Source organism: Macaca nemestrina, chromosome 4 (genome assembly GCF_043159975.1).
Source record: "Macaca nemestrina isolate mMacNem1 chromosome 4, mMacNem.hap1, whole genome shotgun sequence".
Classification (NCBI taxonomy): Eukaryota; Metazoa; Chordata; class Mammalia; order Primates; family Cercopithecidae; genus Macaca; species Macaca nemestrina.
The window spans coordinates 177,572,121-177,584,961 of NC_092128.1; the positions used below are offsets into that span (position 1 = coordinate 177,572,121).

Genomic DNA, 12,841 nt, shown 5'->3' on the forward strand with positions numbered 1-12,841 from the left:
GATGCTGGGCAGGGATCTGAAACAGGGGCAGGAGGTTTGCTTCAACCTGCTACACCCACAGGGTGTGGCCTCATGGTGAGTTTTCCTTCAGGGCTTTGTGCTTGGGATTTCTCTTTTCTTTTCTTTTCTTTTCTTTTCTTTTCTTTTCTTCTCTCTCTCTCTTTCTTTCTCTCTCTCTCTCTTTCTTTGTGTTTTTTTTTTTTTTTTTGGAGACAGAATCTCGCTCTGTTGCCCACGCTGGAGTGCAGTAACAAGATCTCAGCTCACTGCAACCTCCGCCTCCTGGGTTCAAGTGATTCTCCTGCCTCAGCCTCCCAAGTAGCTGGGACTACAGGTCCAAGTAGCTGGGACTACAGGTGCATGACACCATACTCAGCTAATTTTTGTATTTTTAGTAGAGACAGGGTTTCACCATGTTGGCCAGGATGGTCTTGATCTCCTGACCTTGTGATCCGCCTGCCTCAGCCTTCCAAAGTGCTGGGATTACAGGCGTGAGCCACCCGGCCTGGCCTGTGCTTGGGATTTATTTGCAGTTCGGCTAAGCGAGGAGGCACCTCATCAACCACTGTGTGCCCATCACATGACTGATTTCCACCGGGCAAGAGTGGCCCAGCAGAGCTTCCTACCTCCAGCCACACTGGTTATTCCTCTAAACTTGGAAGATACTTTTACTTATAAGGAAGGTGGTGGTCTTTTCTCTATCACATGTGGGACTGAAATGTTATTATAACTGCACTGAAAAAGGTAAAGGAGCTTCAGCTCTCTGAGAGACAGAATTCAGGCATGGGAGGTCAGATGGATTGCTGAAAATGTTGGTTAAGAGCCTCTTACAAATCTGCCTCTTTGCAAGTCTCTTATCTACCTACTAATCAGCCAAAATCCAGAAAGCTCAGGGTTTAGGACCATAATTTGCAAAATCTCCGCAATCCTGTTGGTTGAAAAGCACAGGTGAAATATGAAATCTCACTCAAGCTCACTATTAAGTGAACCAAGGACAAACTGATTTTATTACATCTATTTCCTAAAAAGCCTTCTCCAATAAGCCCTCGGTGAAGGAAGTGGTAGATTCTGGAGTATGAAGAATTTTTATTAACAGCATTTGCCTCTGGAACCGTTGACAAAACCTCTTTGCAAGTGGAGACCCTGTTTCCTCCCATCCCTAACCTAGGGGAAGACGCCACACCCTCAGCCATGCTCATGCCCCCTGGCCAGGAGCTGCCGTAGGGGGAGCACACACTTCCTCAGAATGGCCATTTCGGATCTTGACCTTCACGCCACAATTAGCAGTAAGTAATGTGACTCTTGCTTTATCCCACAGAGGGAATTTCCGTTTGGGCAATGTTTTCAGAAATGTAATCTTTTCAATATGAAACTGCTGATGGTCCAAGAAAACAAAACCCTCAACCCAAGGGAACATCAGATTGCTGGTCAAGGAGAAACGAGGAGCTGATGGTCTCAGCATTTATTCGACTTGCTCCACGGACAGAGCAGGAGAAGGCTCAAACCTCTTCACCCCAGGACTCTCCCTCACACCTGCCTCCTCACCCAAACCCTAGTGGACAGGGCAGGAACCACCAACATTTTATGGTTTTCAAAAAACCTGCATTGAACACTGTGAGCCAAGCGCTGATTGAAGCGCCTTTCACTCGATGATCTCATCTACTGCTTGCAAGTCCACCAGGTAAGGCCCACATTTTGGACAAACAGCCTGAGGAACCTACCCCCTCCCCGCAGTGCTCACACTTTTGTCCCTCCAGAGGACAGGAACCTCCTCTTTCTTTGGCAAGCCCTGTAGGGGACCAGCCCACGGGCCCTGGGGTAGGGCAGCCTGGCCGCGGCCCTTCCCTCACCATGGCCTATGGTTCTCCTTCCCTTTTCCTTTAAGAAGGCCAGGTGAGAATCACAGGAAAGGGTGAATTTACCTTGATTAAAAATAACATTTCTTAAAGGGGGCATCGATTTTCCCTTTCCAAAGTCCAATCACTTATCCCTATCTGGAGCGACAGGACCTGGGGCCGGGGCTCAGGTCTCCCAGGCAGGCTGTGCTCAGTGGACACAAGAATGGATTCCTGGGACACTGTGGGGGGTTGGGGGGGCGTCATGCAGGGTCCCCACAATCAGCCCCAGTCTAACATTGCAGGTGGCACCAAGAGGCAGGCATGCTCCCAGCACAAGGGACCGTGGTGCAGAAGAATACAGAGAAGCTCACAAAACACGCCTGCATGGGCTTACGAGAGCTACAGGGGCAGTGGGGGTACTGCTCCCCAGTGCAGGGGAGCAGCTGTGTCTCCCCCTGCCTCCCTCCCACCCGAGGGCCCTGCTCACCTGGCCCCAGCTTGGAGATGGCATATAAGAGATCATAGTTTATGACTGGGGTCGCATCTTCCACTTGTTTCCATCCCACCGGCGGAGAGGCAGGAGGGGAGATCAGAAACTGCTTGTCTGGATTTGGCGGAGCCAGGTGTGAGCTTCCTATGTGTAAGGTCTGAGGAGAGAAAACAAGCACAGGTCAGTTGTTGCCAGGGAAGAACTGCAGTGAGGCAACAGCACCTAATGCCAGCTTCTAGGAGATGGGCGGGTCAACGTCCAGGAGTCTGGACAGGTGTGATTCCAGGACCAATTGTAAGATGGTCTTTAACGGGGAGGGCAAAAGGACATCTGAACTCTGCTTATGGCGCAGATAGGATGACAGCCCCCTCCCAGGGCTGTGGGAGTCACAGGCACAGGGACTGCAAATAATTACGCTTGACCTAGATGGACAGAAGATCAGCAGAGGTGACTTTAGTATACGTGGAAAATTAAAGTCACTGTCACTGAGGTCAGGAGGGCTCTTGGAATCAATTTCTCCCCGCTCCTCACACCACAGAGGCACACTCTGAAAGTCCAAAGCCTAAGCGACAGTTCTGAGAGGACACAGCTTCTCAGGGACAGGGAGCCAGGGCTCCATCTGCCCCTAGGGTTCCCCACCCAGCGGCGGCCCTGTGACTCCCTCCTGGGGACTCCAGATCAGATGCCAGAAAAAAAAAAGCCACCTCCCAGAAGACTTTAAAAAGTAACAATAAGGAACGATACCCTATGCTCCTAGTTTGGTTTTAGAAATGCTGACCCGTGATGAGAGGGCTGTCCAGAGAGCTCTTACACACATCACAAGCTGCGCGGCGTAGGTTTTCTCTGCACTTCCAGATTGCCCTCCCCAACTTCTCACAACGAATATGCATTGTTTTACAATCAGAAAAGGTCAGAGGAGTAATAAGTAATTATTTGCATAAAATCTCATCCAGTGCAGAAAAGAGAATACTCACAGAGGAAGCCCTAGGCACCCAAGGTCAAAGCTCGGCCTATGCCTCCCAGGGCAGAAAGGTCAGGGGTGCAGCGGGGATCCCAAATGCTTTATTTATATTTGAAGGGACCAGCAAGTTCCCTGTCCTCACTTTGGGGAAGAAAAGACACTTTGACTCTCTGGCATGGAGTCAGATGAGCTTCCTCCCTCTGTGGGAAGCCTCTGGACAGGGTCCTCTCCCACCCCAGCAAGGTATGTGTGTGCAGGGGGAGGGCGGGGGGTGCTCAGAGCCTGAGGGGGACTCGCTTTACCGAGGAGCCGCATTCTAGAAGCTCCTTTCCTCTTCCCTGACAATCTGTCAGCCCCTAAGGACAGCAGATGGAACTCTGGGAGCTGCCTTGAAGGTGGGTCACCTGTCCTAAGTTCCCCAGAGGAGGGTCGAAATAGTAGTGGGCAGGAGAAGAAGCAAGCCCAACCCCAGCTACCCCTCTCCCTACCGTGGGTACCCTGCGGCTGGGAACCTTGCCAACTGGAGGGTTTCTTAGCATCTGCGCCCAGTCTGGTTATCCCCTGTTTTCCTTTCAAGCCAGACCTAGCAGTCCTGGGCTGATTTGCAGGCATCTTCTGCAGACTCCTCTTTCTCTGCTGAGTGCCCCCAGCATCACATGAGCTGGGAACCACTCTGGTCTGCTCAGTCTGGAGTGGGTCGTTAGCTCCAACCCTAGAGCAAATCCATGGAAACCTGCTGCCCAAATCTTAGGGTATTTGCATAGCCACGCCCACCCTGCTGCACCCTGTAAGCTCCCCAGTGAACAGGGAAGGCTTTCTTTCCCCCATCATTATCAACCCAGGAAGGTCAGGGGCGATTTCTAACGTTGCTTTCAAATGCACCTTGATAGCTTCTTAAAACAAGTGAGGCACTGAACATTCCGATTAGGAATTTTGCCTTTCTCTTCATCTAAGATGAAGTCTTAGAGTTTCCGGTCAGCATATAACATAAGCGACATACAAGATGCTTTATAAAAGGGAGTGAGGGAGGAGGGAGAAGCATGCATAGCAACGAACCCAACTCACCTGAGCAAAATATAACTTCATTTCCTTTCCCAGAAACTCAGTCTTATGCAGCTGGAGCCTGGCATCTGCTGCGGAGAAGGGGTTGCTGAAGTTTATTCTGACTCGTTTGAAGCTCTTAAAATACTGAAAGGTGATATCCTTGTCATACGTCCTAAAGAGGGACTCAAATTTGGCCTGAAAAATAACAATAAAAATAAAAGGAGTTGAAATTTACCTGCATATGACCCTTGACTAGATGATGTCATTACATTTTTTTTTTTTTTTTGAGACAGAATCTTGCTGTGTCACCCAGGCTGGAGTGCAGTGGCGCAGTCTTGGCTCACTGCAACCTCTGCCTCCCAGGTTCAAGTGATTCTCCTGCCTCAGCCTCCAGAGTAGCTAGGGTTACAGGTGCCTGCCAGCACACCTGGCCAATTTTTGTATTTTTAGTAGAGACAAGGTTTGTCATGTTGGTCAGGCTGGTCTTGAACTCCCGACCTCAGGTGATCCGCCCGCCTCGGCCTCCCAAAGTGCTGGGATTACAGGCATGAGCCACTGTGCCTGGCCTCCTCAATACATTTCTTACTGAGGAAGTGGATCATCAATCCTTTCAAGAACTCCTAACTTCTTAGAGAAAAGCCTTTCCCTTCTTAGGGAACTATGGCCTTTTAGTCCTAATGCAGATATTTTACAAGAAGGCAAGAAGGTATGATTTACTACATTCATCTAATCAGCAGAACAATTGCCAATACATAGACAGTATTTAGGGTAACAAACTTTTTAAAAAAGTAGAATGAGCATTTTCCAGGGAGGTACAGTTTGGTAATTTGTTCCCCATGTTTCTCTGTCCTATGACCTTCCCCTGCTTACCCCCCCATATTTCTCTGTCCTATAGCCTTTCCCGGCTAGCCAACTCCAACCCCGCCATTCAGCTCAGGGCAATGTTGTATATATGAAGTATTTCTTTAAGGCTTAAAAACACTGCAGCTAATTTGAAAAAAAGAAATACTTGAAAAATAACAAAGTTGAAAGAAAGTTTTGCATTTCTTAAAATCAGTAGATTTTTAAAACTTCCACAATCGCTTTTATCTCAAGTCTGTTACTTTTTAACTCTCTAAAATGATACTGGTTTAAAAATTAATGTTCTGCAAATGGACCGTTTTCGGCATCCTGGCTTTCATGTCTATGCACACCTCGCTCTGGTGCCATAGGGCTAGTGAGAATTAGGAGATGTCATGAGCTCTTAGAATGCAAAGCCCGAGGTGGGGGATTCCAAGCTCAGGTTGCTCAGGGGAGAGCCCCCTGGGCTGGGTCCTGGAGTGTGGATGTCAGTGGGGGCAGCTGGGGGCCACCGCAACTCCTCGGAGAGGGAGTTTAACTGGTGGACAGTCAAAGCTCCAAGGAAGACTGAATGGGCTTCTAGTTGCCGGGTTTTGTGAATCTTTTTACCAGGTAAAAACACTTAGGACAGTTTGTGGGAGCCTGTGTGAAAGGCAGAAGGGGCTGGCCAGGAAGAAGGCGATGGCACGGGGCGTGGATGGTAGGCAGCGCGAGCAGAGCTCACCGAGTACCTTGGAGAACCTATGGAAGGCAGTGTTTCTGCAGTGGGAGCGAGAATTCGGGATAAGAGAGGAGAGTGTCTTCAGGAATGTTCACTGCTGGCAAGCGCGGGGAGGCATGGGTGGATGGTGCCTGCTCCACTTGGGGCTGGGGCTGCGGGTAGGAAGGAACAGGGTAGCCGGTCCCTCCCAGGCATGTTGTTAAGGGGCAGTCGGAACAACCTACGACCTTGCTCTCCTTGCATTCCCTGTCTTTTTCTTCAGTTTATGAAGATTTCTGAGACTTTCCCACAAGGGATCCTGCAGAGGCACGTGTGAAGGAACGCGGAGCTGGCGGACAGTGGAGTTCATCTGGCCGCCTCTCACTCTCTTCCCCACCTCTCTTGAGCACCGGCAAGTTTCTGGCAAAACTGTGTCTTCGTACATTTGGAATGTTGACCTCATCAACAGGCACTGTGACCCACTGTTTAGTTTTGAAGTTATGATTCAGAATTTGGGAGAGATGACTTTGAAGAATATTTTTAGAATACAGGTTCAGGGCTTAGGACTAGAACAAAAGAGAACTCACATTATCTTTAAAATCTAGATGACTATGATGCCATTCTCTTATAAATGAATCTTATTTGTTCCAATAACTGATATCCAGTTATTATAGCTTTTGGATGGCATCTCTACTTCATTTAAAAAAAACAGTGATGTTACTCACATAAGGCTAATGCTAAGTGCGCTCACTTTGCAGGACTTTAAGAACATAGAACGTGCTCTGCGATCTAGTCCAAACACAATGGTGCCAGATCGTAAGCCTTACATACAATTATGGACTCACATTTGATTTTAAAAAAGAAACCTTTGCATGTCTCGATATGGCTTTGGGTATACAGCATATAACACCACCATGCACAAATACCACCTCTCAAATAGAACATACAGGATTCATTCCTATAGAATATTATTAAAGTTCAGTTAGATAGCTGGGTAGCCGCTGATAAAAAAAACTTAACATTTCAGTCAAATGAAGAAGAAAAGCGTACTGATTCAAATCATCATATTAATCACGATCAAAGAGAGCTGCTGCGAAGGAGGCACACGGATCTCACGCTTAATTTCTCCAGTTTTATTATTTGCTCTGGCTGCATTTTCTCTCATTAGAGAAGTCTGGGAGCTTGAGGCCAGGCCCTTGTAATTACTACAAACATCCAAATATCTTTATAACATTTATTTCCTAAGACGATACGAAAGTATTCGCAACGCTGGCTGTAAAAGTAAAACACTGTTCACCGTCAGAAGCAGCCAGTTTCTGAAAAGTTCACTTATAACATACACAGAATGAAAAGCACACGATGCCCAGCTCTCACCTTCCTAGTTAGTTGGTTCAGGGACCTGGATGTTGTCAAATATTGAGATCTTTAGAAATTCCTTCCTCAGTTAATTCCTCAGGCAACAGCTTTTGATTTTCAAGGCTCAAAAGACTTTGGATTTCTTTCAAAACCCCCAAACCCACAAGAGAGCCACATTCCCCCAAGTATTTCAGTTAGTAGTCCCAATTAGCATAATGCTTTGAAAACTAAAGAAAATCACGTTATATTAGAAGCCTTACCCTGGTTTCACTTTCGTTGAAGATATCACTGTTTGCCACACAGGCAATCAGGGAGCTAAAACTGTAGTTAAAGTTTCTAAAATGCATCTTGGTTTCTTAACAGTGAAAGCGCTAGGGAACCACGCAGTCAAGCCCCTAGTGAGATTCCTTTCCAAGAGGCTGTAGGATCCTTCTTGAGCCGGTGCTTATAAAGCAGTGAGGACCAGCCCCCACTCCCTGGGAAAAAAAAAAAAAGCGCAGCTTCCACAGCATCCTGTTTGGACAGCAAATTCCTGAGTCAAGTCCTGCATGCTTGCAGGCAGACAGGGACAAAGTGTAAGTTTCTACTGGAAAGAGGTGACGTCAACACCTTAGTCATTTTCCCTATGCTAATTAACTTTGCTTGGGGAGAATGGAAAAAACAGCTGAGGTTTGCTTTGCAGCTGCTTTATCAACCCCTCTTGCAGCATAGTTTCCACTGGTAGTAATTCCATTCAGCTACTCAGACAACACGCTCCTCGGCGGAATGGGACGACCCTTCTTAAGATGGAAAATGTTACAAAAGAAAAAGGATGAAGGTCTGTGGTAGTAAACAGCAATTAGACTGTAGGGAAATTTCAAGGCTTTGGGAAACCTGGAAACCAAAGTCCGGGTGACATACTTGATCCCTGGAATTTCCTGAAAACCTCAATCAAAGTTTCACTTCGGGGTATTAGAGAAAACATTTTGAAATCTGTCTTGGTCAATAAAAATTTTAAAGGAAAAAAAGAGGAATCATTTTGAAATGTAGTTAAATTTTTTTTTTTCCGGTGACATTTTATTGGATGAATGTCCCAGTTTCTACTTGTATCCCACAGTGGAATGGAGCAAAGAGAACCTAAAACACTCCTAGGATTTTCATTTGAAAACTTTATTATTATAATTTGAGAACTAGGAATATGCAACACTTTGATCATTTTCAAAGCACTACTGAATTCTGGCAAAGGATACAAAAACACTTTAGAGAACCTAGCCTTTGAAACTGAGCAAAGAAGCATTAACCCATTTATGCCAGAGGTTGCAATTTTTTGAATTTTTGCCATCAGACCTTGGTGATGACCTTGGGCAGTAGGATATAAATAACTCTCACATGCTTAGCGTTCCAATAATGGAACACTAGGCATAAATGGGTTAAGAGGTCCTGCTTAAAGACTCATAAACTAAATGTTAAAAGAAAAAGGAAAGGAAGAAGAAATGGAAAGAATGTACACTATAATTGAAAGGGAAGATGCAGGGAAGATGCCTGGTTCGGAGAAGTGCACTGGGATGCAAGACTGACTCGAATTCTTCCAAAAGGTTGCAACTCTTGAACCTTCTAAGTATTTTACCAGTTTAGATCCCTAAGGCAGCCTGAGTCCTATGTTCTTCTCACTCTCTCCAATTTTGTTATCACCTAAAAGCACTCAAGTTATTTAAGCTTTCTCTAATTTAGGGGCACACAGGGACAGCTCTCAAGCTTCCAGAAGTTAAATGGAATACTGCCATTCACATTTAAAAATTAACCTCAAAGAATCATTAAAGTCAGCCAATAATTTAAAATACATGCAAGAGGAAAAAATAAAGGAGGGCATTTAGCCTTCCAAAAAAGGAAAAGCAAAGTCCTCTTGGATGAGTGAATGTTGCTTAATTTCAACGCACTGTGCCTTGCTGCCAACTGTAGAGTTATGTAAGAAACCAGTTACGGTGTCTGCTTTGCCAAATTATCCATAACTCCCAACCTGAAAAGACATAAATGCATGTATTCCAAAAACGTGTAGAATACTGAACAGTGCAACATGCATCAAACACCAAGGGGAAGTGGTCATCCGGGAGGAGGCTTCGAGAGGGAGCGTGTGTGCTTGCAGTGCTGCATTTTCAGTACAGGGAGCCTTTGTCTGTCCAGCAGGCACATGAAGATTGTGGTGGTGGGCAGGAGAGGCTAAGGGGAAACAGAGGTGGGGGCAGCAGACACAGTCCCGCATTCCACACCTCCCGAGGGGCTTGGAACTTCTCTGATGTTCCCTCCCCATCTCCAACTCTTGTTTCCCCCTTTTCTCTTCTCCTGGCATGCAACTGGGCAAATTTCATTAAAAGGCAATCAGAAGAGACAGAAGAGGCTAATTTAGACGCAAGAGACTAATTTCACTGTCTTCCTTTTTCCTTTAAAATCACAACACAAAGTTCCAGCTCAATTTTGTGGGCAAATCTTAAACATCTCTGTTCATCTGAGACAACAGTGTGGGCTCATCCAAATTTACAATTTTGATTTCGTTATATGGATGGAAAAAAAAAAAAAAAGAACAGTGAGGTATTGGAAGATTGTTCAACTGTCTTTGCTCATAGAAATGATAAATCTTTCACTAGATTGTCCCAAAACACGTAATTCTGTGTCTCCCTTTGCATTGATCAGTTCTATCTACCTGAATTGAATTTAGTAAATTTGAGCACTTCTATTTTTAGATCAGGAGTAAGAGCTGGTTAAAATGGTGGCTGCCATTTTGTAGGGAGGCTGGAATGCATGTTCTCTGGCAAACAAACACTGGTTCACAAATTGTACCAGAGACCTGGAACAGGGGGAGGGCACTTAGGATCTGCCACCTTGGTTTTCCTTGGCTAAAATGTGAGAGGTATGGAGCAGATTTGAGTTTCCAAAGTGTGTCTTGTTGAGTAGCAGGAATCCTCAGTGGCACTTGGACACTCTGGTTGGCCAAAAGGGCAAAGCACAGGGTTTCCTGGGACACCTGTCCCTGTACCCGTAGGTAAGGCTGCCTTATGCTCATGTCAATGCCTCCTCATCTGCTCATCTGACAATTCTTGCTAAGAAAGGCTGTCTTTGACTGCATGTCTATTATATGTGAACTTGGATTTCTAAAGGTCCTATGCAAATCAATTTACTTTATAAATAGTGATTCTCCCCAGTGAGAATAAAAACGGATCCAAAGCAAGTATTTAAAAAGCTGACTTTCCTACTTGTATATTCCTTGTGGTTTTGGAGGCAAGTATATTCCTCATTCTTGCTTGCTGGTTGAATGTGAGTGATCTGAAGAAAGCAGTGCCCACAGCAAGACCTCTGATACGGTTTGGCTGTGTCCCCACCAAAATCTCAGCTTGAATTGTATCTCCCAGAATTCCTTCGTGTTGTGGGAGGGATCCAGGGGGAGGTAATTGAATCATGGGGGTCAGTCTTTCCTGTGCTATTCTCATGATAGTGAATAAGTCTCATGAGATCTGATGGGTTTATCAGGGGTTTTCACTTTTGCTTTCTCATCATTTTCCCTTGCTGCCACCATGTAAGAAGTGCCTTTCACCTCCCACCATGATTCTGAGGCCTCCCCAGCCATGTGGAACTGTAAGTCCAATTAAACCTCTTTTTCTTCCCAGTCTTGGGTATGTCTTTATCAGCAGTGTGAAAACGCACTAATATAGTCTCATCAGAGCTCTTGAGAAGTATTCTAAAAACTGCACTCAACATGACAAAACTGAACCCAGAAGTTAAAGTAAATGAATGTTTTAGTCAACTCAAAGCTTCAGATGCTTTGCATTTCTTCCATTCACACCATAAAAATCATAAATGAGTCTCTTTAACCTGCATTTGCCTCCTCTGGCTCCAAACAGTTAGAGCATGTTTCCATTAGGAAGTTTCTATTTTCAGTGAGGAAAAATTAAGGTTTATGATGAATTCCATCATTCCCATTACAGCATTCTGAAAGCATCATTAGGATGACTTCAGCACATCCATTATTAACTCTAAGGAGCTGACAACTGCACCAAGAATGTGCCCCCTGTGAAGCTGTCTACAATATGAACTGACCAAAGACAGAAACTGAGTTTTGACTTCCAACACTGAGCAAAAAATGAGGCAACTTGCAAAGGCTCTCTTGTGAATGAAAATGACAATTACATTTTATTTCAGTTTTCTGCTTCTACAATAGTGAAATCGTTGTGGTTTTTTTGTTGTTTTTGTTTTGTTTTGTTTTGTTTTTTTGAGACTGTTTTGCTCTTGTCGCCCAGGCTGGAGTGCCGTGGCGTGATCTCGGCTCACTGCAACCTCTGCCTCCTGGGTTCAAGCCATTCTCCTGCCTCAGTCTCCCAAGTAGTTGGGATTACCGGCATCTGCCATTACGCCCAGCTAATTTTTGTATTTTTAGTAGAGACGGGGTTTCACCATGTTGGTCAGGCTGGTCTCGAACTCCTGACCTCGTGATCCACCTGCCTCGACCTCCCAAAGTGGTAAAATAGTTTTACTGTTACTTCATATGTGTAACCGTTCCCTATAGAATGTGGAGCATTGTTCCCCAGGCTAAGTTACCATACAAGAAAACAAAAACAAAAACAAAACCGCAAGGGTTTGCTCTCTTCCTCATCTTTACCACTTTGCGGTCTAAAAGGCATTATTAACTACGGAGAGGGTACTTGTTCTCAACTTGTAAGAGGGATGAATATCAAATGCAGAGTTGTGGAGAGGATTGATTTAGTGATGGAGGCAAAGTGCCTAGCACAATGCCTGAAACACAGGTAGTGGCTAAAGCATGTCAGCTGCCTTTCTATTTCCCATTTCATCGATAAAGATATTGAGGTTCAGAGTGGCACACTACGTTTAGGAGAGCTGGAATTCACTCTGGGCTTTTGATTGCAGATTCCACGCTTGTTCCAAGGAACTATGCCCGCCTAGTGCCAATGTCCTGTGGTACTGTAGCTTATTTCCCCATCTCTCTGGATGGTCCAGGGCACCTTGAATGTCCTCCTATGTGCCCCGCAGGTCCACAGAAAGTCCTCTGGTTCTCTATCCCATCCTTCACCTTGCATAGCACTCCAGGCAGCCCTCAGCAACTGTAATACCCTCCTAACTGGCCTCGCTTGGCTCGTGTCTTACCGCTCCAACCTAGTGTGCGAGTCTGACACATAAAAATCCCTGATACTGACCAAGCTCGGTCACGTTCCTCTCCCGCTGTATAAACTTCAGTGATAAGCACCATTCCTGCTGTAGCCCAGGCAGACTGTTCAAGGTTGTCTTGTGTCTTTCTTGTCACATATCCTGCAAGTGCTGCTCTCATCTTTATGCTCCTCCAAGACAAATGGTTTATGTGCCTCACACCTCCCCTCTTCTCTTCCCCGAGTCTCTGCTCTTGCTCTCCCTCTCCCTGGATTATTCCTCCTTCTACCCTTTCCTTTCCTTCTTTATTTTAAGATTGAGCGCAGGCACGTCGTTCTCCAGGAAGCGAACCATGACCCCCTGTGTTAAAAAATATATATTATTTAATGATGCCTGCTGAAGCCCGACAAGGCAGACTTTATTCAGGAAAGCCACGATGGGTATAGAGACCACCGCAACCAGGTCTTACAGTGGGGGTTGGG

At 45.7% G+C, this 12,841-nt stretch overlaps 1 protein-coding gene across 5 annotated transcripts in view; it reads right to left on the minus strand.

Moving 5' to 3' along the window:
- Positions 1–12,841, minus strand: part of LOC105472679 (regulator of calcineurin 1) — a 98,783-nt gene that overhangs the window by 2,600 nt on the left and 83,342 nt on the right. Inside the window, exons 1-3 of one of the 5 annotated variants that reach the window (XM_011726144.2) lie at positions 7,490–7,710; positions 4,355–4,528; positions 2,326–2,485 (exon numbers count right to left, since the gene is read on the minus strand). In XM_011726144.2, the coding sequence (XP_011724446.2) occupies positions 2,326–2,485; positions 4,355–4,528; positions 7,490–7,576 (421 nt within the window). In that variant the 5' untranslated portion in view covers positions 7,577–7,710. Of the gene's footprint in view, positions 1–181; positions 2,486–4,354; positions 4,529–6,121; positions 6,192–7,247; positions 7,337–7,489; positions 7,782–12,841 lie in introns of those variants that run through there. The other 4 variants (XM_071095662.1, XM_011726145.3, XM_011726143.2 and 1 more) reach the window with 4 other exon arrangements.